The sequence below is a fragment of the Metopolophium dirhodum genome, chromosome 1, assembly GCF_019925205.1.
Source record: "Metopolophium dirhodum isolate CAU chromosome 1, ASM1992520v1, whole genome shotgun sequence".
In the NCBI taxonomy this organism is placed as follows: Eukaryota; Metazoa; Arthropoda; class Insecta; order Hemiptera; family Aphididae; genus Metopolophium; species Metopolophium dirhodum.
Genome location: NC_083560.1, coordinates 104,652,674 through 104,675,669, shown reverse-complemented (window position 1 = coordinate 104,675,669; position 22,996 = coordinate 104,652,674). Strand labels below are relative to the sequence as shown.

Sequence of the window (22,996 nt, the reverse complement as noted above, 5' to 3'; positions counted from 1 at the left end):
ATCTAAGTGTATGATGCACTCACTATAATAATAGATATGCTAGTCTAAATATCGATGTGTACACCGCATTTCCGCACACATGTGTTAAGAATAGAATATTAAATATTCCAAAACAATTTAATTTCAAAATATACCTACCTATTAAAAAAATAGTTTAACTTCATTTGAACGAAATACAATAAAATTAAATGAAAATAATAGAATATTGGAAAATGCACAAATCGCAGTACTTAGACTTATGTTTGTTACAGCAATTTAATTCCGGAAATATCATAATAATATACTGCTTTAATGTATGCGATGGTACCTATATAATTACAGATGATTTCATACTGATTCACGTTGTGTGATAACTATATTTGTTACCACTGAAAAATTTATCATATTCAAGTATTTGTTGATCGTGAAAATATTTCATATTATTATTAATCACTCATCACTGACAATCTAACAAATAAAATAAAAGTTGGTTATTCAAAAAAAAAAAAAACTTATATTTTGTCATCACAATAAACGTATTTCCTTTATTTTTGCATCATACTGACTAATATACAGGTTTGAATTACCATAATAAAGATAGTGCCTTTATTATAAATTATAATATAAATATAAATAGTATAAATTTATCAAAAATTGCATAAATACATTAATAGTTATTACGTGTTATACCCTAAAATTACAATTTGTCAGTTCTTTAAAACAAAAAAAATGACACTACCGCTTAAAGAAACTATACTCAAAGATTAAATTAAAAGTAAAATTATAATATTAAAAGTGAATAATTAGAGTCAAGACCTTACAATTTAGAATCTAAACTTTAGTACATAGGATTTATATTTTATAAATTACTTAATTTTTCCGTAAGATTTTTCATTAGGCTATCTGGTTGAACAATAAGCTTATTTGATGATAATAAATAAAATAATGACATGGAGAACAGAGTGAAAAAACCTCCCGGTAGAGGTATTTCTCCGTAAAATAATTTATTATATTAACATTTATTTGGAATAATATAAATAAGCATCAAGGCTATAAAGCGAATGAATAATTTATGAACGAGCATAGTGGCCTGAACCTCATAGGCTAATGACCTATTGGTTGAAGCCTCTATTCCTAATTAAAAAATAAAATAATAAAAATAATAATAATACTTAATTTGCATAGTTGGGAATTTAAATTTTAGTCTACACTCTGCAATTATTATAATATATCATGTATATATACATTATATCGTAGTAGGGTTGCTGTCTTGAAGCATCTATCTATCTATCTGTCTACTAGTTATATAAGCGTGTATATAATAGGCACATATGTATTTATCATCAAATATAAAATGTCAACTAAGTAACCTAAAATATTACAATGAAAATATCAAGAACAGTTCTAAATAAATAATTGAAAATGTCATTCTTCTCAATGATATTTTATACAAAATTAAATGACAAAATAAATTTCTTAGGTACCTAAGTATGACGTGGGTACTTTGTTGTATCTTCTGTTTGAGCCTACCTACTTATTTATATTAAGCTAAACATCAATATAAACATTCAAAAGTATGATAAATGAATTCATCCAACATGCAGTACAATAAATATAGGGACATGTAATATTAATAAATTATACAAAATAAAAATATACTTATTAAAACTACATTAACTAGAACTAATGTTTAACTATACGATTCTCATAAGGACACTACACACTTATTATTTCACCGAAAACAGACACCTAAAATGTAACGAGGCGGATGACAACTTTTTCTGTATAGCGCAGTGACAATAATAACCGATCAGTTTGTTTCATATTTTGGTTGTTAATATAATTGTCTATCTGGTATTATTCGGCATTTTTGAAGATTATGCAATTATAGTGATAGGAATAATAGAGTTAAAAAAAAACAGATTTTGCGTAGAAAGAAACGAATTATTTATCTCGTCTGAAAATGTGCAGAAATTACTAAGTGTTGTTTCTAGAGACCGTTTTACGATGTCACTATAATATGTAGTAGGTAATCGTACAAAAATAACATAGTATCTATAGTGGTACTGACACAAAGTCACAAAGTTGTAAATATTACTTTGGGAATGTTAAATTATATTTTTCAACTAATTACTAGCACAGCAGACATAAGATATACCTCCTACTGTTTTCGACACCTAATTAATTCATCTACTAAAACGTAACAATACATCTAATCGACAGTAGCGTTACCCATAGTGTATGCTGAATACTGACCACACTAAGGGCTGTGAATCGAATGCATTGAAAACTGTTAAATAAGCGTGCACTTAATACACTTGTGTTATAAAATTACACAATTTGGATTTATAAACAATTTAATACTAATTTTGTTTAAATATTATGCACTAGATAATGATTATAGTAGGTACCAAATATAGTGTAAAACAAATTTTGATCAAACTCGAATAAAATATACGAACATGTAGAAATGATTTTCGTTCGTCGTAGACTACTAGGACTCGGTGCTTATTTTAAATGTCAATCGCAAATTTTAGTGGATACACCGGGATCTGTTTTAAGGGGGAATCGTTAATAGATATAGTGCATTGGATTCACAGCCCCGTATACGATGGGTCGGTGGGTCAGTACATCCAGCTGGACCACGTGTTGTTGAACCGGGCCGGGTTGGCGGCCGGGTCGAACGGCCGGTTGGTCTGCGGCACCAGCAGCCGCCTGTAGTACTTGAGCGCCTCGTACAGCTGGCCGCTGACGGCCACGTACTTCTTGGCCACGTTGTTGGTCTCGCACGGGTCGGCCACCAGGTCGAACAGGCACGCCTCGCCGGCCGGACACGGCGACTGGGTACGCGGCCCCGCCGCCGACGGGTTGCACCGGACTGTCGACTCGTACCGCATGGCCAACAGTTCGCGGACGTCGCTCATCGGTCCTAAGCCGGCGGTGGCGAACGGCAGCGAGTCGGACAGCTTGGCGAGCGCGCGGCCGGCCGGGCTGTACAGAACCGCGGTTGCGTTATACGGGGTCCGCGGTCTGGTCGCCCCGAAGAACCCGTCCAGTGTCCCGTTCGCTGTCGAACCTGCCGGGGCGCAAAAACGGTTAACTTTCGTTGTGTCAAAACGCACAGGTGAACAGAGAAAAAATGGTCAGGTATCAAAATGTTCTAGATAAAGAGTTTTATTGTAGGCAAGGGGTTCCAAGAGGATTTTAAATGAGCTTGAGACTACAAAAAATTCGAGACATTGATCATTGTCCGACATGATGATAATCTACTGTAGTAATAATTTAGGTATTCAAATTAATAAAACACGCAGAAGCCCTGCAAAGGTACACTCGGATAAAAAAACTATAAAATTACAATATTATATTTTGAAATTGACGTAAAAGTATGAATTTGAGGTTCATTTTATATGGTTACCCGGCTATTATACATGAACAGCGACTAACGAATTTACCAAAGAACTACACAGAAAGAAAAAACTAAGGTGAAATTAACAGAATACTTTTGTGAAGTGTTAACCAACATTTTGTTAAGTTTATTATATATTTGTTGTTAAAGCAGAATTTTTATTGAATTATTTATATTTTTATTAAATTAACAACTAAGCTTTTATTAAATTAATCACGCCTTATCGAATTAACAAAAATCCTTTTGTTAATGTTCTGAGCATATAATTAAATACAATTTATTATTTTAACAATCATATGTTTGATTTAATATTTATTTTTTTAAACCAAATAAACGAATTTATTAAATTGACAAATTATATTGTTAATTTAAAGTAACCGCATTGTCATCTATATTTGAATTATTACCTATAGGTTCCCGAACACAATGAACCTCTCTGCAGATGCTCATGATTCCCTATAGTGCATAGGCTTAGTATATAAATACTAACCTAATCTAATCTAACCTATCTCATTTTGAAACTGGGTAGAAATATTTACCCTACCATACCACCACAACCTTAATCCCTCTAGGAAGTGCATAACATCGTTCTCCCGTCTTTGATTTTACCCCACCTTATTTCCCTATTGCTCTATCAAATTTGCATTGAATTCCTATTCCCCACCTCCTTGCACACCTATCTTATCTTTAACTGCTCCAAATTATCCTATAGACGCGACTACTATAGAAAGAGACAATAAAATATTAGGAAATCGTATTTATAGTATACCTGGCACATGCCTCTAATAAAGTTTTTAAATATCTATTATAATATAATATATAATATAATTCAATACTATTTCGCCATCAATAATATTATATAAAGTGGACCAAACCTTGTGTACCGTTGAAGGCTGTCAAGTAATAATTCTATGAAATAATATCAAAAGTTTATTATAAGTTATAACATTAAGATATAAAACGAGCTCTACCGCTAATCGAGAGTGATTTTTAAGGTAAAACATTTATTGTAAAGCCAAAAGATAAAAACGTTTAGCCCTCTAATTATTATCATTGGCTTTTCGATCCATTAAGTAATATACTTCGTGGCATTTAATCATATGTATTCGTATATTTTGTCTTTTTTAAACGACTGTAAATTTTTGTTAAAATAATTTTCGAAAAAAACTCACCGACGATTAATTTCCAGTTGTCTTTCAGAATACCTGCATAACGCTGTTTTTCGTCTATATTGAGTAAAACGAAATTACGTTGAGATGGTAAATTTAATGTAAGAGATGTCCATTGGTCGAATCCATCCAGATTTTTTGGTAAAAATCCCGGATTTCCACCTGAAACAAAGTTACCAATATTACCATGGAAAATAAACTATCTAATAATAATATATTGTTTGTGAAGTACCTATATTGAATATATTATATTTTTATTCGTACACGAGTGCGTTTTATTTATGTACGTATTTTTAAAACAAAACTAAAAATATTTTACAAATCGTGTTTTTGTTTTGGATTGTAAGTGAAAGGAACTAACAGTTGTTAGTAAAATAATGATTAAATTCTTTCTTGTCTACAATAGTCAATAACTGTACAAATTAATAATTATGTAGGATAATGTGTTTAATATAACGCCGGTAAAATGTTACAAACCGACATGGTTAAGTCAAATCTATGTATTATAAATCAAGTTGTCAAATTTTAAGTCGTTAATATTGTATATGCTATATGATACGTACCTGCAGCTGAATATAACGTCGGCAACCAATCGGTAATGTGCATGAGCTGTTTGGAAACTCGAGGATTTTCCTGGAAATATGGAGCCCAGATAAATGACGCGCTCTTAACGCCACCTTCCCACAACGTGTTCTTTATCTATAGAAAAATGTCAAACCATAAAAAATCAAAATCTTATGTTTTTTTGGTAGAAATTTGTTGAATATATATAACAAATTGTGTTTTGAGTTTCTTGGAATGTTTGGTATTTAAGGAAATTTTTTATTTTCAATAGAATTTTTATGATTTTTAGGGCGTTTTAAACGTATAGTCCAACCTAAAAATTATATTTTGAGATTCTAACGAAATTGTATAGGTACATATTTTACCATTAAAATCAACTGACACAATTAAATTTGATCTTGTATTTGAAATTACATACACGTATAAGTACAACTAATACAAACTAAGATCAGTACAGGCAAACAGACAATAATATACATATATACCAACCTGGGTACTTAATATTTTTGTAAAGACTGAACACAATATCGGAATCATTAAATCAATAAAATAAATTTATCACCAAATGATTATAACAAATAATTAAAATAATGCATTAATTCTAATGTACCCACAAATCAAAATGCATGTAACATTTAAAAGGTTTTGTACTTCCTTCATATTTTAATCATAATTATTATTGTTTTTCCGTGTATTATTTTAAGGTATTATTTATAGAGTAGTTTTGTAGCTTTTGTAATTAATCAAATTCCCAGTCCCAGCAATAAAATATTTAAATTTAATTTAATGCACGGTTTGTAACAATGAAACTTACGCCTCTGTACGGGAAATTGGAACCCCAGTTGGCTGTTACACCGACTCCGGGTCTGAAATTCCGACCGGAACTATCGAACGACGGTGAACCATTATCTGACATGAACACGATTATAGTGTTCTGCAGCATTTTCTTTTCTGTTAGTGCCTCCACTACTCGCCCCACGGACTCGTCTAGTTTCGATACCATCGCTACAAAGACAGGTTATTAACAACTATTAGGTTTCTTAGTAGGTAGAAATCAATTTTATTTTAATTAAATTATTTTAATTCAAATAATATGTACATTATATTATTATAATATTATACTTCATCATGAGCAAATATACACTTTGAACGAGTGATGATATTATATTATATAATTTTATAATTTACAAGTTATAACGATCTGTATGATCTGTATATAATATTGTTAATATACCTACCCAGTTAAGATAATTTAAATAAAATAGTTGGTTTAGTGTAATATAGATCTTCAAGAAAATGTAAATAAATAGGTACCTGTTGATATTAAGAATGAAAAGTTATGCATTAAACTTAATTTAATTCAATACAAATTAGATAATTTTTCAATAATTTAGTTGATTTGATAAAAACTAAAAGTAACTATCGTTAATAAGATAAAATCAACTCGAAGTTTAAAATTAATTGTTATTAGTTAATTATTTTGCCAAACCTTGATTTTAAAAAAAAAGTGGGCAAGTGGATATCGCTCTGCTGTACAGTACTACAGTAGGTTACGAGTAGGTCACTGTAATGGATGGTGTTAAATTTGAATTCAATGATATATAATATCATTGTATAGGTATGATAAACGATTCTGAGCGAAAACGGTCAGTCAGCCTATGATATATTAATAAGTCTTTTGTTTTAGAGTTATACCAAAAATCAAAATATATTTTATCTAAAACAGATTTTGCACAAAAATATTTGTTTTGCCTTAATTTTATTTTTGTTTTTCCCGTCACTTTTGAAAACTACTGGGAATTTTTTACTTTTGATCCCCCCCAAGTAGCAGTTACATTTGCTTTCCTATCAGAAAATATACTGTTGAAGATAATCTAAGTTTCTATGTTTGTCCCGTAGACAAACAATAAAAAAATTTTTTAAAAAAAAAACACACATTATTGTAAAATAAATATATTCATCGTTCCGCACAGAATCTAAAATATAACCTTAAATATTTTTTGAGGCATTTCAATTTTCAAAAACAATAATAGCCTTAATTTTTGTAAAGGAATAATATATTATCCAAATATCACAATATTAAGTTGTTAGAAAAAACAATTCATTATTAATTATTAATTATTGATTGCGTCCGGTGCGTACCTGCGTAAATTCGGCGGTTCGGGTCCAAAATGTGATTAAACTTGTTGACTTCAGACTGCGGTGCCTCCAAATACTTACCCCTGTTACCCGTGTGGACGGCCACGTGTGCTAGATACATGAACAGTGGCTGGTTGTCCGGCTGTTCCTTGATCAAACGCACCGCCTCGTCGGTGAACACGTCCGTGGCGTATTTGCCGACCACGTCCCATGCGATCGTGTCATTTCGTCGCATGTCAAACCCTTGGAATTCGCCGAAATTTTGGTACTGCGTAATATTAAAATTTCCATTTAAGACGACAGTATGTTTTTTTTTTGTTTAGATCACGGGGGTGTCGAAGCCAAGGGTGTCTATCGGAAAACTCAAGCGCGTCGTGGAGTATGGCCAGATGTCGACCAATAGTTTTTATTTTAAATAAGCACCTTGGAGACTTTATGCGGGCCACATTGGACTTTTAAGCTCTATATTAAAAGAAGTTGAAAAATAAACGTCTGCATTGTAACTTGTAAGCGTACCTATATCATAATTTTTTTTAGTATTTTGAAAGATATTTTTCTGGTTTCATTCATTCAAATATCAGAGTTCAATAATCAATGTGACTGTTGAGTAAAGTTCTCCAAATTGTTATAAAAAAAAAAAACTGAATAAATAGCTGGCTCCAACACCATTAACTTCATTAATTCATTATAATTAATTATCAGCATACGCTAATGTTTATTTGTTACGATAATATTGTACCGCTATTGTGAATATCACAATATAATAAAATAATTAATAAATAAGGCTGTACATGTAATAAAATATCATAAAAATGCATTTAAAATTTAAAAAAAATGCTGTATAAAATGTACTATATAAAAATCACGAAAAATACGCAAAATCAGAATTTAAAAAGTTGGTAATAGTTCTTTTTACAGTAGGTGTTAAGCGTATACCGCTATAGTCATTATTGCAGAGTACCTAAGTCACTGTATTTGTAAGATTTGAATTTAATGATAAATCATGGCGTACCTACGAAAATTGATGTTGCACAAAAATACAGTCTGTCTAAATATTTTGTAAATGATACCATTTGTAGAAAATGATAATATAAATAATATATATAATTTGGTGACTATTTTGAGAATATAGGATATTCATTGCAACAAAATAAGAAAATAGATTTTTTCAAAAAGACCAAAAAATAAAAGACATAAAAATTTCAAAAAATGTGAAATAAAAGTTTCAATACATCGAATTCCTCCGTATTTATTAAAAGTTCGTGTTAGGAAAATCTTGTCTTAAACTAAAAATAACGGAGTTGCATATACAAATTGACAGCCCTAATCCACGTCAAACAGGCGATAAGGAAACGAACGTATTCGACTTACGACATCTTGAAGTATGTAGTCGTAGTAACTGACGTATCCGGTGTAATAGCCAAAGTGCGAGTCGAAACCTCGCCGTGTGGGTGTATAGGCTTGTTTGTAGAAACCCAAGTGCCATTTGCCAATAGCTCGAGTCGTATACCCCAATTCTCTGAGGTATTCTGGTAACAGTTTCTCGGACAGCGGCAAGCCGTTCGGTTCGGCACCATAAGTCGGAGGACCTTGCATACCTGTGCAGCATTTTTATCATTACTATTACAATATGTTATTAGTAGTTCTTACTTATTAGTTATTACAATAATTATTAAACCAAAAATAGTGAAAAATGTATACTGGCATACGTCGTACCTAGGTATACAATTTTTACACGGAGAGGGCCGAGGGGTAAAAATTCGACCCGCTTCTAAATCGTAAATAATTTTAAATTCATAATATTAGATGTTCATAAAATTAATTATTGACAACATTATAATTTATTACACATAAAATTATACACTTAACATGTATTACTCTTATTGTCTATTACTTACAGGTTTTAATTGAAAATAAAATAAAATACTGATTGTTTATTTTATAAAAATAAAATCTACCTCCGTTTTTTATTTGATAATTTATTGAGGACTTTTATTTGGGCTTTTTTATTTTGTACGATAAATCCACAACATAAGTATGTATCTTTAATTTATATTATATTTTAATTTACATGTAATTTGCATATAAAATCCCAAACTACAATAATAAATAAATAATAAGTATAGTTTTGTAATTAATTATTACTGAGTTTTTTAGAAATTTGTTATTCTTTTGCTTTTTAACGTTACAAAATATATTCATGTCATTTATATATCATGATATTTTTTTTCGATTCTGGGAGATTTAAACTCCTATAGACTGCCACCTACCCCTGTATCTTCGCGACTGACAATGTGTTATTTCTCGAAACTGGTAAATGTTTGATTTTCCTTTATTTTCCATGAACAATCTTTTACATATTTTTGTGAAACCGGAGAGAACCCGACTTAAATGATTTCGTTACGATCGCAAGTGTCGACAATGAGATTACTTACCTAATTTAATGGGATACTTTCCAGTCATTAGAGCCACCCGAGACGGCGTGCAAACCGGTTGAGTGTATAGATTGTTCAGCACAACACCGTTGAATGCCAGCGCATCAATGTTAGGTGTCGGGATCTCGTCGGAACCGTGAAAACTCAAGTCGTTCCATCCCTGTAAATGTGAGAAAATGATTATTATTATTTTTCAATACATTTCGTCATCGTTTATTTTAGTGGGCAGGTGCGCCACAATCTGGCAGAGATTCCGGAAACAATATTTTCGAAGTTAATAAAAATTATTTGAAATCAATGTAATTTTTTAACGAATGACTAATTACAATTAAATTACATAAAAATTGCTTTATTTTATAATTATTCGAAAACGAAAGATTGTATGCATTAGAAAGGTTATAATATAAAAATAAAAATAAATAAAAACACTAGCTGTTGTAAATAATATTTTGGCGTGATCTATCTCTATTATAATTTGGAGTTATCGTGGTTTGAGTTATCATGACTTGGCTGTACTATTACAAATTAATAAGAATATTATTAAACTAATTTTTTTTCAAATTACACTTGTTTCAAAAATTTGTCTCTATTAATTTTTCCATTCAAGTAGTATTATTACTTATTTTTCATTAGTAGTTTTAATTTTATTTTTAGTGGTGGCATACTAATGTTGTAAAGTTCTGGTTTTGCTCTATCACTCAAAAATTACAGATATTTTGCAATAAATGATATTGCAAGATTCAAATAATGAAATATATTAAATACTAATATGCATTACGATACGCATACGGCAATATACAGTCATACAGAGATATTTTTTCCATTCTCCGGAAAATATATTATTCGACCAGAATTTCGACTGGATATGTTTTCTTCGATTCCAAATGACAATTAAAATATTAAAGATAAATCAGGATGTCCTAAGTCGCCGATGAATGCGACTGATATACGTGCGATTGTATAGAAATGCAACTTGTTGTATATAACTTAAAAATAAAGAAGTTTTTACGAGGCAACACAATTTTTTTTTGTCATTGCTACAAATATTTTTTGATTTTGATTTAATTTAATTTTTTTTTTATATATAAACCTACTATATCTAATTTTAATAGACTCAATAGTCAATACACTCATACAACGTAGGTATAACATAACAGAGATATTGATATAGAAACTAGAAAGTACAAAAAACGATTGTTCCGTGGAATAAACGGGACAATAAAATATAATAATATACATAATACATAATATAGACTGTATGTTTCTGACACGGAACTGGACGAGGTAGGTCAAAAAACAAAAACGGACAATTAATGATGTAGTGTTATAATCATTTATATTATTAAACAGTTTATAATTGTATCTAATATTATACATTTATACTCCACACAGAATTTGTTTTCCTAACGCAATATTACGGAATAGGTACGGACTACATACAATCGATGCTTTCGCCGGTTATTCGCGTGCCGAGTTGAGCGAAGCGAAAACGTTGTCGTTTTCGTCGGCGCATGTTATCAAGGTCAATGTCATCGTATTATTTACAGAGATAATATTTTAGCGTGTCAACAAAAATAACACACACACACACGTTGTTCGTAAGTATAATATCTAATATTGTCGAAACACGGCGGCGGCGTGCGGTGGACCTATTGCGCTTTCTATATCCGCAAGACTAAATGCCCGTGCCGCCGTCGCATGACTGTGTGAAGCAACGTGTGTTATATTATTATTGTATCATTATATTAGAGGTGTGCAGCAGGTGGGGTTAGACGATATGGACAACGAGCGAGCTGTCAGACGTCATGTTCCATCTTTCGCGGTTTTATAGTATAGGTCGTGTGATACGAATTCAGAGTTAGGTATTCGATATAAGTCGTTACCCTACATAATGTTATTTTTTAGTTCGGCTCCGTTGACTTAAACTGGAGACGCGGGAAAAAATAAAAACATTAGCCAGTCAAAGTGCAACTACGTGATATTATAAATTTCTGTTGTTACCTCCAATAGTCAAGTGGCCGCCCATGGGTAAATATTTTATTTTTTTTGGGGGGGGGGGGGGGGGGGAGGCAGAGGGACTGAAAATGTAAACTCTCTTAACAGCTATATACTGTTTAAAACAGTGGCGTGTTGAACTGATTTTTGGTGAGGAGAAAAAAATTGTACACAAGGTATTCTACAACCATTCTCATTCAAGTGCCATTTTACCCACCCAACTAAAAATTAAAAATTTACAAAATATGTATATATATTTGTAGAGATATTCATATAATCATATGTACCTCCTTAAACAGTTATTTTATTGCACCCATTAATTATCTTATATATTTTGGTTTAGATATGTATGATACATTTTTTTAAAGTCAAAATTAATTATATTTTAGAGTGCAGTGGTAAATGTATTGATTTTACAATTATGACGTATGTTTTTTTGTGTCTGTGTAGGTAAACGATAAATAGTCGAAATAATGCGTCAATTTTTAACTTCAGTATCTTATCTGGTGGCAAAGTTAATCTAGTTGGTGCATTTGGGAGGTCAGAAGTCACAGTAGATTTCAAAAGCGCCGGGGAACATAAAAAGTAGGTAAGTGGATGTTGCTTTGCTGTACAGTAGGTTACAAGTGGGTCATTGTATAATGGATGGTATTTAATTTAAATTCTATCATTGTACACAAAAAACGATTGGAAAAAAACTAAAAAAATTGAAAATTGAAAATGTCCGTAAACAATTTAAAACAAATCAAAATATTTTGAAAACTTAATCGTGTGTAGAAAATACTAATATTAACAACCAGAGAAAATTTCATGTATTTACAGTGATTTGTTTTAGAGTTACACCAAAAACCAAAATCGATTTTGTCGAAAACCAGTTTTGCGTAAAAATGTCCATTTGCCATTAACTTTTCTTTTCTTTTTCCTTGAGCATTTTAAAACTATTAGGAAATTTTATAGTTTTGACTATCTAAAGTCCTAGATACAGTACTAGATTCACTTTCCTATCAGAAAAGATACTGTTGAAGAAAATCCAAGAATTTTTACTGTCTTAAAAGGTGATGACAGACAAAAAAAAAACACACATCATTGTAAAATCAATACATTTATCGCTTCGATCAGAATCTAAGATACACATCAATCACTTCGTAATAATAATATTATCATGTATATTTATTTTTTTGTGCATTCGTGTACCTATTACAATATTTTAATAATTCACGGACTGCAATTAAGAAGACCGTTTAACTTTTAAAATAATACTAAATTCGGTTGTTCCTTAAAAAAAATTTACTCTCCAAAACCAAGTACATTTTTAATGCATGTCATTCATATCACCTTAAAATCCGAGTTCTGCTCGTGTTTATTGTACCTATGCGTTTGCCGGACCCGGCTAAAATGCAGTTTTCGTTTTGGAATGTCCTCTCACGTGACGAAGATTTATCACTATTCACTGGAAACTGCATGTCATACTACGCTGATAAGCGGACGGCGGACATGACAGCAGCTGCAGACTTGTTGAAGGATGGAATTTATTAAAAATCATTGAGAAAATTTCTTACTAAATACTATTACTTGTCCATTGAGTGTGATAAATAGACCCATAAAAATGAATGTAAAAAAGTATTACAGTAGGAAATAATTACCTATATATGGCTACTATCCATCTATATATAATATTATGATTTATGAATGTAGGCTGCTGTATAGTGTATCGGTAATTGGTACGTGTCGGAGTTTAGACCGTAAGAGCATTATAATAATATAATATTATTACACTTTAATGGAAACCGTTTCCGCGTCAATAGGATTTGGTACTGTTTTTGCCAGACGAATCGCAAACTATTATTATTTAAACATAATAATAGGTATATAATATTTGCGCACACACAAACGTATACCTACCTACACAGTGTCTCACGATCAACTTACATTTTATTTTTTAAATGACAGGTAAAGGAGTTTTCTCATTAATGTGTCACACGATTAAAATTGGTCTCCTCTACTATAATATAAACACAATTGATACGAATTCATATTAACTCATCTTGGACACATTTCCCTTGTCGACTATATACGTGATTCGTGTCACGATAAAACGTGGGCGAATTCACGAGCTGCTATGAACATGCAATATTGGTCGCTGAATTGTTATTATATTTATATTATTTTGACGTTGCGAATAGGCGTCTGACACACCATTATTATAATTTTTACCTAAACTTTCGGTCATTTCGTTAAATACCAAATCGAACAAATTCACATTATATTTATAAGTTCATTATAATTTCACTATTCATTTAATTTAAAGACGTCACTTTTTATTTTTCACTACTATAACATCAGTCAAAATTGTTTTTACAACAGTATAATTTCAAATGATATAATGTTTCAAGCATTTAACTCTCCAATACTATTGTCTATTGTCTATATGTTATTAATGAATTGTCATAGGTATATAAACAAAGCCCACAGAAATTATATTTGAAGAAAATCCTAACCTTACCTAACCTAACGTTATATTTGACAAAAAACGATTGCAATTTGTAAACGTAATTATAACGAAAAGCGATAATCAAAAATAATTAAATAGCTACCGCAAAACAAAACATTACGATCAACAAAATATACCATATATCATTAAACAAAACATAACGCAAAACTTAATTTATAGAATTTCATTGAACGAAAAATAACTCAAAACAAAATAATTTAAAATCCATTTGTTTAAAAGTTATGTTGGTTTCTTAGAAATATTTAGTGCATTCATGCGGACATTAGAATTGATTATATTATATTCCGTATCCGGGCCATTACTTTCCCGTATTAGTTATTATTAATACATTTAATAGGTATTAACACTATTCTAAATAAAGATAAACACAAAACTTGTATAAGTGCATAACGTTTAATTCTGAATAACAATAAAAGCAAAACTTGTATAACGTTTTAATTCTATATAACGATAACTACAAAAATTGTGTAACGTTTTAATTGTAAATAACATAGAACGGAATTTTTTTTCAAATGCAAGCCCTTGGTATAATTTGTTAAACATATTATATTTTTAAATGAGTAATAGGTAATAAAAACATAACAATAGTCAATAGTCAATAGTCAATAGTCTAACGAACTAAAAATTCTATGAAGTTTAAAAAAAGCAAAATAAAAACTATATAAAAATTACATTAAGACAACCAGAAGGTAAATCACTATATTACTTGTTTTTTAAAACAACATTTTCCGCATGAATTTTGTTTTTATATCCCTCCCCCAAGAAAACACGAAATGTAATAAAATCATAATTTTATTGTTTCTGCGGAATATATAAAATATTTACTTTCCTATACGAATAGTCGACCGCCGCGACGACCACAAGGACCGCAACATATTTGCAAACGATATTATTATGATAATAATATGCAATGTCAATGCTCTCGTCGTGTACAGTCAATATGACAATATCGTATTATTACGATTACATTAGTTGTTGTATATTAATGTCAAGATCGTTTACGGTTTTTACGTAACGTCGGAAAGCGGGTCGTCGTCCTATTTCCCGCGTTATGTCGTATCAGGGGCGGATTTATGGGGAGGGGGGGGACGTGGCAATTACTCACCCCTCCCCTTTGGGGATAAAAAAAAATTGTTTTAATTAGTTAATTCCACGATGTAGATAATACGGTGTAAATTCTAATTTCACCAACACACTGAGCATAATAATACTATCTAACATTTCCAAAATAAAATATTCCAAAAAATCGGTTGGGAAGTAATAAAGCTACATTCGTTCCTAAGTTTTAATGCATAAAACGCTACACAGAATATTATTTAAAGAATCCGCCTTCTTAGCGCTCCTGGTGGCAAATTCCCGCATGAAATACTGTAAAATAAAGACTCAAACATTTATTAATCAAAGATCTGAAGTAACCACACCGTATTATCTACATCGTCAAATTAAGTAATTTAAAAATTAAAAAAAAATATTTGCCTAAATTATACTGTCAGTGGCATAGTGAACATTTATTAGCCACGATGAACACCATATATTTCAGTACCTACCCCCTTAATCTCCTTAATATAATATAATTGATATAATTATTATGCAAATATAAATATAATTTCCACCACTAATACGGTGGGGGAGGGGAGGGTAGGACTGCTTCCACAATCAACGTGTTACTTATGTTTACTGGCAATACTATCTTAAAAAAAAAATAATCGAATTATTTTCTAAAGACTCCAAACTATGGTGCAATTTCAATTTTTGACTTAGAGGGGCTTTACATATTTAAATGAAACAGACCCATGGATGGCTCTGCCCAGTGGCATAACTAGCCACCCCTAACGAATATTATCTTTGTGAAAATTCAAAATATACACGTAATATTGTGGGGCCCCTGGACACTGACCAACTTTGCCCTATGATAGCTACGACACTGCTCTGCCCCCACACCTCCTGTCTGTTCGAATACCTTTAAAATACATTACCTACTTTATGTAATAATATATTTATCATTTTATTTCCCAGCCACTTTCCTAAATTTAATATATTATAATTATACATCTACCAATATTACTAAAATAAATAATATTTTTATTAATATAATAAATAAACATTTAGGGTACTTTGTTACATAATATTATATACCTATTAAAATAAATTGTAACCGTCGAATTGAAATTGCAAATATATAAAAAAAACATCACTATCCAGTATCCGGAATATGGTATCGACTATATTCTAGACCAGTGGTTTTAAAACTTTTATTAAACGGCACACCGTGCTCCTTAAAAAATGTTCACAGCACACTGGCTTTTTTTTTTGCACTAAATAATTAGATGAACAAAATTGTTTTGAACTATAATTATATAAATACTTTTAATTAGATGTGTGCTTGATGGACTAACAAATTTGTATTAATTATATTTTTATAATTTTATTCTTGGACAAATAGTTGAACTTTCCGAAAGACCGCGGCACTTAGTGAATGATGTTCGCAGCACACCTGTGTGCCGCGGCACCCAGTTTGAAAGCCACTGTTCTAGACAAATTGAAATGTTATTAGTAATGTATATAGTACTAATTACTAATTTGTAATACTATTATTAAATCTATATTATTATGTTCTGTGGGTGGATCCGATAGTCGATATCTACTAAGGAAAACACGCAAATAATGAATTGTGGCGGTGGTTGTTTAAATTTTATAGAATAATCTCTTCAAACAACGTTTACTGTATTAGTAAAGTAGATCATTAATGAATGATTTAATACTTAAATTAAAAATACAAAACTTTTGGAGGGGCTAAATTTAATAATTCAAGCGGCTAAGCCCCCCCTCCATACCCCCCCCCCCAAAAAAAAAAAAAATTTCACCTATGCTTCAAACAAAAGATTAACGGTATAATTATAAGACAATTACCTTATCGGGCCCTTTTAATTATTTACTGTTTATTACTAATATAAATTATAATATGAGTAATGAGTATATAGAGTGCATTATTGACAGAATCTGCTCTCTCCGGTACTGTGGGTAATAGGTATTTGTTTTGTCAATTTTCAACGATAACAACATTTAATCGATTTAAATCGACAATCATTGGTAATAGGTATACGTCAGCGGTTTAGATTAACAATTGTCTCCGCGAACGAGGTGTAGATAGGTCAAATTGTGCGATTTTGACACGACCGATACGTGGTAAAGGTATGCGTAGGTATAACCTAAACGCTCTACGTGCTCGTCACCTTCGACGACAAATACCCGCGTTGATTGGCAATTGCGACACGCGAATATACCGACACTCGGTTTTAGGTAATTGGCCTATAGGTAATCGGCGCGACCAGGTTGTGTATTATATTTTAATAAACCACAGTAATGTACCTATATTATAATATGGGCACCTCTATCGTTCGAAAAGCCGAAATCGCTTGATGTAATACCCATTAATAATGACAGTATTCACTAAATTGCACTGTTATCGCAGAAATGCAGAAATTGAGCGTCACTCATTCGCGCGCCCCTATATTATTATAATATTATATATGTATAATGTAATGACCTGCGCTGTGGTCGTTTTTCGTCGGAACCAATCAATGATTTTCATTTTTCACCGTTTGTGTAACGCACGTATTTACTGCAGGTTCTCGCATTCTATAGTCGGAAGGTCCACTACCCTTAGCCTTGGGAAAAGACTGCACATCAAGGTGCATTGAAGGGTTGTAAATCCCCCACGAGCCGAGTTTATGTAAATTACACATCGAGCTCAGCAATATTATTAACATATCAAACAGTGGTAGGTACAATAAAAATATTATTTTTCTTTATCTAAATAAAATAATTTACTATCCTCAAATTCCGTAAATAGTTAAACTCGCCACGATCATTTTTCATAACTTAAATAATAATAATATGATTGAAGTTTTTCAAAGTTCAAAGTTTTTTTCAAACTAAAATCAATCGGGGAAGAACATATTATTTTCTTCAATTCGATAATCAAATTTGTCATTATTGTTGTCAGCCAACTGTAAACTACGATTATACTATAATAGACAGTGCTAAGTACCTAACGTGTATCGGACGTTTTCATTTACTTGCAAGTTGCGAGTCACAATACTATTTGGAAGTCTAAAATATATTAATAATAAACATAAATTTAGTAGTTTCCACTGACTATAATATTAATATGTAGGTAAATTATTATAACCTACTCATAATGGGCATTAAATGTTTTTTCTTATGTTGGTGATAAAAGTTAATTATATGTACGTGCATCGTGCTGTTTTATTTCTTAAATACATGTTTACAATATGAAATTATGTATTTAATCATTCAGGTGGCCATATTATAACATCTTGAAAATTGTGACTTGGGTTTTTTTTTTTTATTACTGTTGGGAAAATACGTGAATACATTGTGAGTGATAATCGTGTGTATAATTATATACGTATACCTAATGTTTTTTTTTGTAGTTAATTTCCGGCTATAGATAAATTGTGCGTTTCAACAATTGTTATATTATATATATATATATATATATGCAAAAAGTGTATAATTAGGCAAATATTATAATTATTTATATCATTATATGACGTATACTAGGTAGCCGATGTGTTTCCTGACTTAATCCGTGAAATATGAACAAATATAAACACGGTGCACGGTGTTATATTATAATAGGTGTATTTCGATTTTAATGTACCTCAGTTCATGGGCAAATCGGCATCGGTTGCGAACTAATTTGGCTGGGATGAGAGAAATTCAGATTGGATATAGGCTATATATATAATCATAAAGCACTTGGTATATTTTCGAAGGCAATTCAAGCAACTCTCTAGAAACAATTTCTGAAATGTTCGTCAAAAGCGGTCGAGTAGATTTGGATTTTATAAGCTACAAATATAAAGTCATATTATATATATATATATATATTATATACCTATATATAATATAGATTATACAAAAGTTTCTTTTATTTCTATGACTAACCTAAATAATATGCAGGAAGAGTGTGCCATGGCTAGGTTTAGGTTGGAATTAATGTGCTGTGATGTCAAAAAAGTAATAAAATAAAAGATTTATAAATAAAAAATAATCAATTTTCGTGAGCCAAAAACGAAATTAATTTATGAGCCACCCTATAGAAACCTTTATAGGGGTTGCAAAACTAAGCTGTAAACACTCCTCGAGTCTCAGAGAATATGCGTGCAAAATTTGGTGGCAATTGGTTTGGGAGTTTCCAAGTCTATATAAGCCCCATCCGAACGTACATTTATTTATAAAAATACTATTATTTTATAGTAAACGCATTAAATAGACAGACATTATAGTTTTATACCTATATATTTTAAATCATGCATAACATTTAGATTTTCTTTTTATAATTTTTAAGGATATGTATTATACATCGTTTTTTTTTTACATTATGATGTATTCTAAGAGAATATTTTATAGTAAATATTGGGTAGTACCTACGGTGTATTTTCTCAGTTTATGTTTGCACATATTATTGGTTATATATTAATGTAACTGTATACACCAGATACCTACTTTTATATTTTATTCTATGATACACATATTTACTTGTCAACTGTGCAGTAATGGTCTATTAAGAGTTTTGAGTGTTTTGACTGAAGTTGCATAATAATTCTTAAATATTTTACACATTATATAATGCAACATACAACATGTACTATATAAGCGTGTGAGTATTTGGTAAAATTATGGTAATTTGTATGCTGGTTAGATATATACAATATATTATACATTTACAGTTTTTTTTTTATATTGCCAACGCCTGACTGTTGGACATAATATGTATAAACATTAAAAATTAAAAAACCTATATTTAAATAAGCAACGTAAACACGCGGAATAAGAATTGCAAATTGTTACGCATTAAAGTGTGCACGGCGATCATCAATCATAATATAATAGCAATAATGTAGTGCGTTCATCGTTTTGTCAAGAATTTAGAAAGGTATGGTAAAAATTAAATTATGACAATTTACATTAGATGCACGTGTTTATCATGTATTATTGTCTCACGGTGACCAAGTCCCCCGAAGACTAAGGTGCTAACAATTGGTTGTAGTACAATTTTAATAAATGATTTAATCGTTTTACCATGATTAATTACCATTATTTTATAATGACGACATTATCATCGTTAAATTTAAAGTAAGCTATTAAATGTGTTATCCAAATTCAAAATCAAAATCTATAAATTATTTGCAGACCTGCAGACAAGCTTATGTATCTATTTACTAAATATTATATAGTATATAATATAGGCATTTCAAATGTGAAAGAAATTATAAATAATCAATAAAAATATGAAAGAAATTATAGATAATTTAAATGAAAAAATAAAGTTTTAAATTATAAAATTATATTTTTAAACTAAACAGCTAAATAAAAAGATAAACGATGATTTTTGTACTAAAAAAAAAATAAGCGTGGAGGCACTTGATATAATTTCGGGTCATAATATACATAATTATAATAATAATATCTTAGTCGTGTTGTACTGTTGTGGGTGAACGAATCTTAAACATAAACGTTGTGCCTTACCAAATCGTCAGCCAAAATGAAAACGATGTTTGGCTTGGAAGACTGACTTCGGGCTGGTTGCAGGAAGGCGGCAAACGTGAGCAGGGCCCACAGTGATGACCGTGTGACTTTCATGAGTCCGCAGCGTGTGGGTGGCGACGTCGGAGGTGCGAGTGACTGCGAAGAAGTTTGCGCGATTGTATTGAACGCGATTATGGTGGCCTAGCTGAGATTGGTTTTCCGACCGGTGGCGGAGGAAAAAATAATAATATTAATGTAACAGCAACGGAAAACTAAAAAGGAAAACAACGGGTTTTCCCTCTTCTTTTTTCCCCTATATTTATGTCCTAATTCGCGTCCGAACGGGAAAGACAAATCGCTACTGTTACCGTCGGCAAAGTGTGCCACCGACGAATATTTTATTATTGTGATATTATACCTATATTATATTATAATATATTCGGTACGGTTTGCACGGTGTGACGCGACTCGCGGGTATCTCGATTATAATAATATAATATTATTATTATTAATTCTGTGCTTGTAAATGGACATAACACTCCTACACACACACGATATATTATTATTATTTCGAATATACCCGGACGACGCGCGAAATTTAAACGGATACGACCGTAGTGCTTGTGCCGACTGGACTACGGTCGCTAACAAAATTCGGTACCTATTTATAATGCTTGATACGTGGCCAGTGATTTTTATATTGTTATTCACCTTCCACCAAAAATTTTTCTGTTGTCTCCTCGTGCGGTATAATATTATAATATTATACGATATCCGCGAACTTTACCCACCTGTGGGCAGTTCGAGTAGACGCTGCAAGGCCACATCCGCCCCCCCCCCCCCCCCACCAAACGTGGGATGTAGTTACTTTTAGTATGGATTATATATACCACTGTAATAGGATATATAACAATAATACATTAATACATGGCGATGACACTTACCAAAGCACGCTCATCCCTATTTTAGTTTTTAACTGGAACGACGAATGTATTCATTTACGGTGATGTATTTGTGTACAAGATTTATAGAAGACAAAATGCTTTGATCTTGAATTTTGTGGGGGGTTTCTGATAGTTACTTTTGGGAGGTCAAAATTAAAATATCCAAAGACTTTTCAAAATAATATTTTTTTTTGACAAAATCAAGTTTGTTTTTTTGTTTTTAATTCAAAAATAATTAACCTGCAGAGAGAAATAATCATATAAGAATTATTATTTATTTTACTAGACATTAAACACCGTACTGTGTGGGCTATTTATACATTACATTTTTCAATTTATTTATAATTACATTTTTGTTTGTAGGTTAGTAAGATACCTTGAACAATAGATTTTTCTTAAGTTGTTCTTTCAGAAAATAAAAAAATGTCGAAAATATAATATTGTAGCCACAATTGTTTTTATAAGCATTTAAGTTTTAAATTCTGATTAAAAATGTCCAAACCTTTTAATAGTTAAAAATTATCAGTATTAATAGATAAGGCTTGACAATTTAATAGAAAGTTCGTCGTCAGTTTTTCTCAAAAATCTCAAAAATTAAATTGCTCAACATTCTTATATCGATTTTTGTATGCACTGTTTAAATGTTGAGTTTAAAAAATTATATTTCTTAAATAGGTATACTTACTTGTCCTTTGAAGTTATCATGTCAAATTGTTGTCTCTTAATAATCCTAATATTAAATACCATCACGGATTTTACCCGTATCCTTTACAATATGTATGCACTATATATAGTATATAATAGTATAATAGACGTGCAGGAAACACAAACGCGACGTATCAATATGTGCTTATACACAATATCTATAACACATATAGGAAAAATGGTTTATTTTTCTGCTTTTTCTTTCTAAACCTGTGTGACGTGTGATTGTTTTGGATCGATAGAGTCGTCAAACAGCAGGTACAACAAGTAGGTACACGTGGTGACAGCTAGTGATACTTCAAAATTTCGTTCAGTTTTATGTGTGTACCTGCTAGCAAACTCTGAAGTGTACCTAACCTATATAAGTTTATACTAAACGCAAAAAACGAATTCTTACCATATTGGACGATGACTCTTGTATTCGAATTTCGTATACACATTATACATAGGTACCTACATGGACATTATACACCGCAGGTACCTACTTGTTGTCACTGAGTCCACTCATACGTGGGTTTATTCATAGATAATAGAGTACTGAGGAATATTATAATAGAATATTTTGTCAAGTACAATATAAAATATGATGT

The 22,996-nt window shown here is 31.0% G+C and overlaps 1 protein-coding gene across 1 annotated transcript; it reads right to left on the bottom strand.

The window, feature by feature from the left end:
- Positions 1-510: 510 nt before the first annotated feature.
- LOC132936271 (arylsulfatase B-like) lies at positions 511-21,418 on the bottom strand. The gene is made up of 8 exons (XM_061002960.1): positions 20,758-21,418; positions 9,693-9,852; positions 8,629-8,855; positions 7,261-7,525; positions 5,933-6,123; positions 5,118-5,253; positions 4,558-4,716; positions 511-3,055 (listed from the first exon to the last, which is right to left on the bottom strand). Exons 1-8 carry the CDS (start codon positions 20,869-20,871, stop codon positions 2,604-2,606), a joined length of 1,704 nt encoding a protein of 567 aa, XP_060858943.1. The 5' UTR covers positions 20,872-21,418; the 3' UTR covers positions 511-2,603.
- Positions 21,419-22,996: the final 1,578 nt, after the last annotated feature.

Coding starts and splice junctions, on each gene's coding strand:
- LOC132936271 (XM_061002960.1), bottom strand. CDS start 20,871: ATGAAAGTCACACGGTCATCACTGTGGGCCCTGCTCACGTTTGCCGCC. Junction 9,853..20,757: donor TCATTTTGGCTGACGATTTG/GTAAGGCACAAC, acceptor TCACATTTACAG/GGATGGAACGACTTGAGTTT. Junction 4,717..5,117: donor GACGTTATATTCAGCTGCAG/GTACGTATCATA, acceptor ACTTTGTTTCAG/GTGGAAATCCGGGATTTTTA.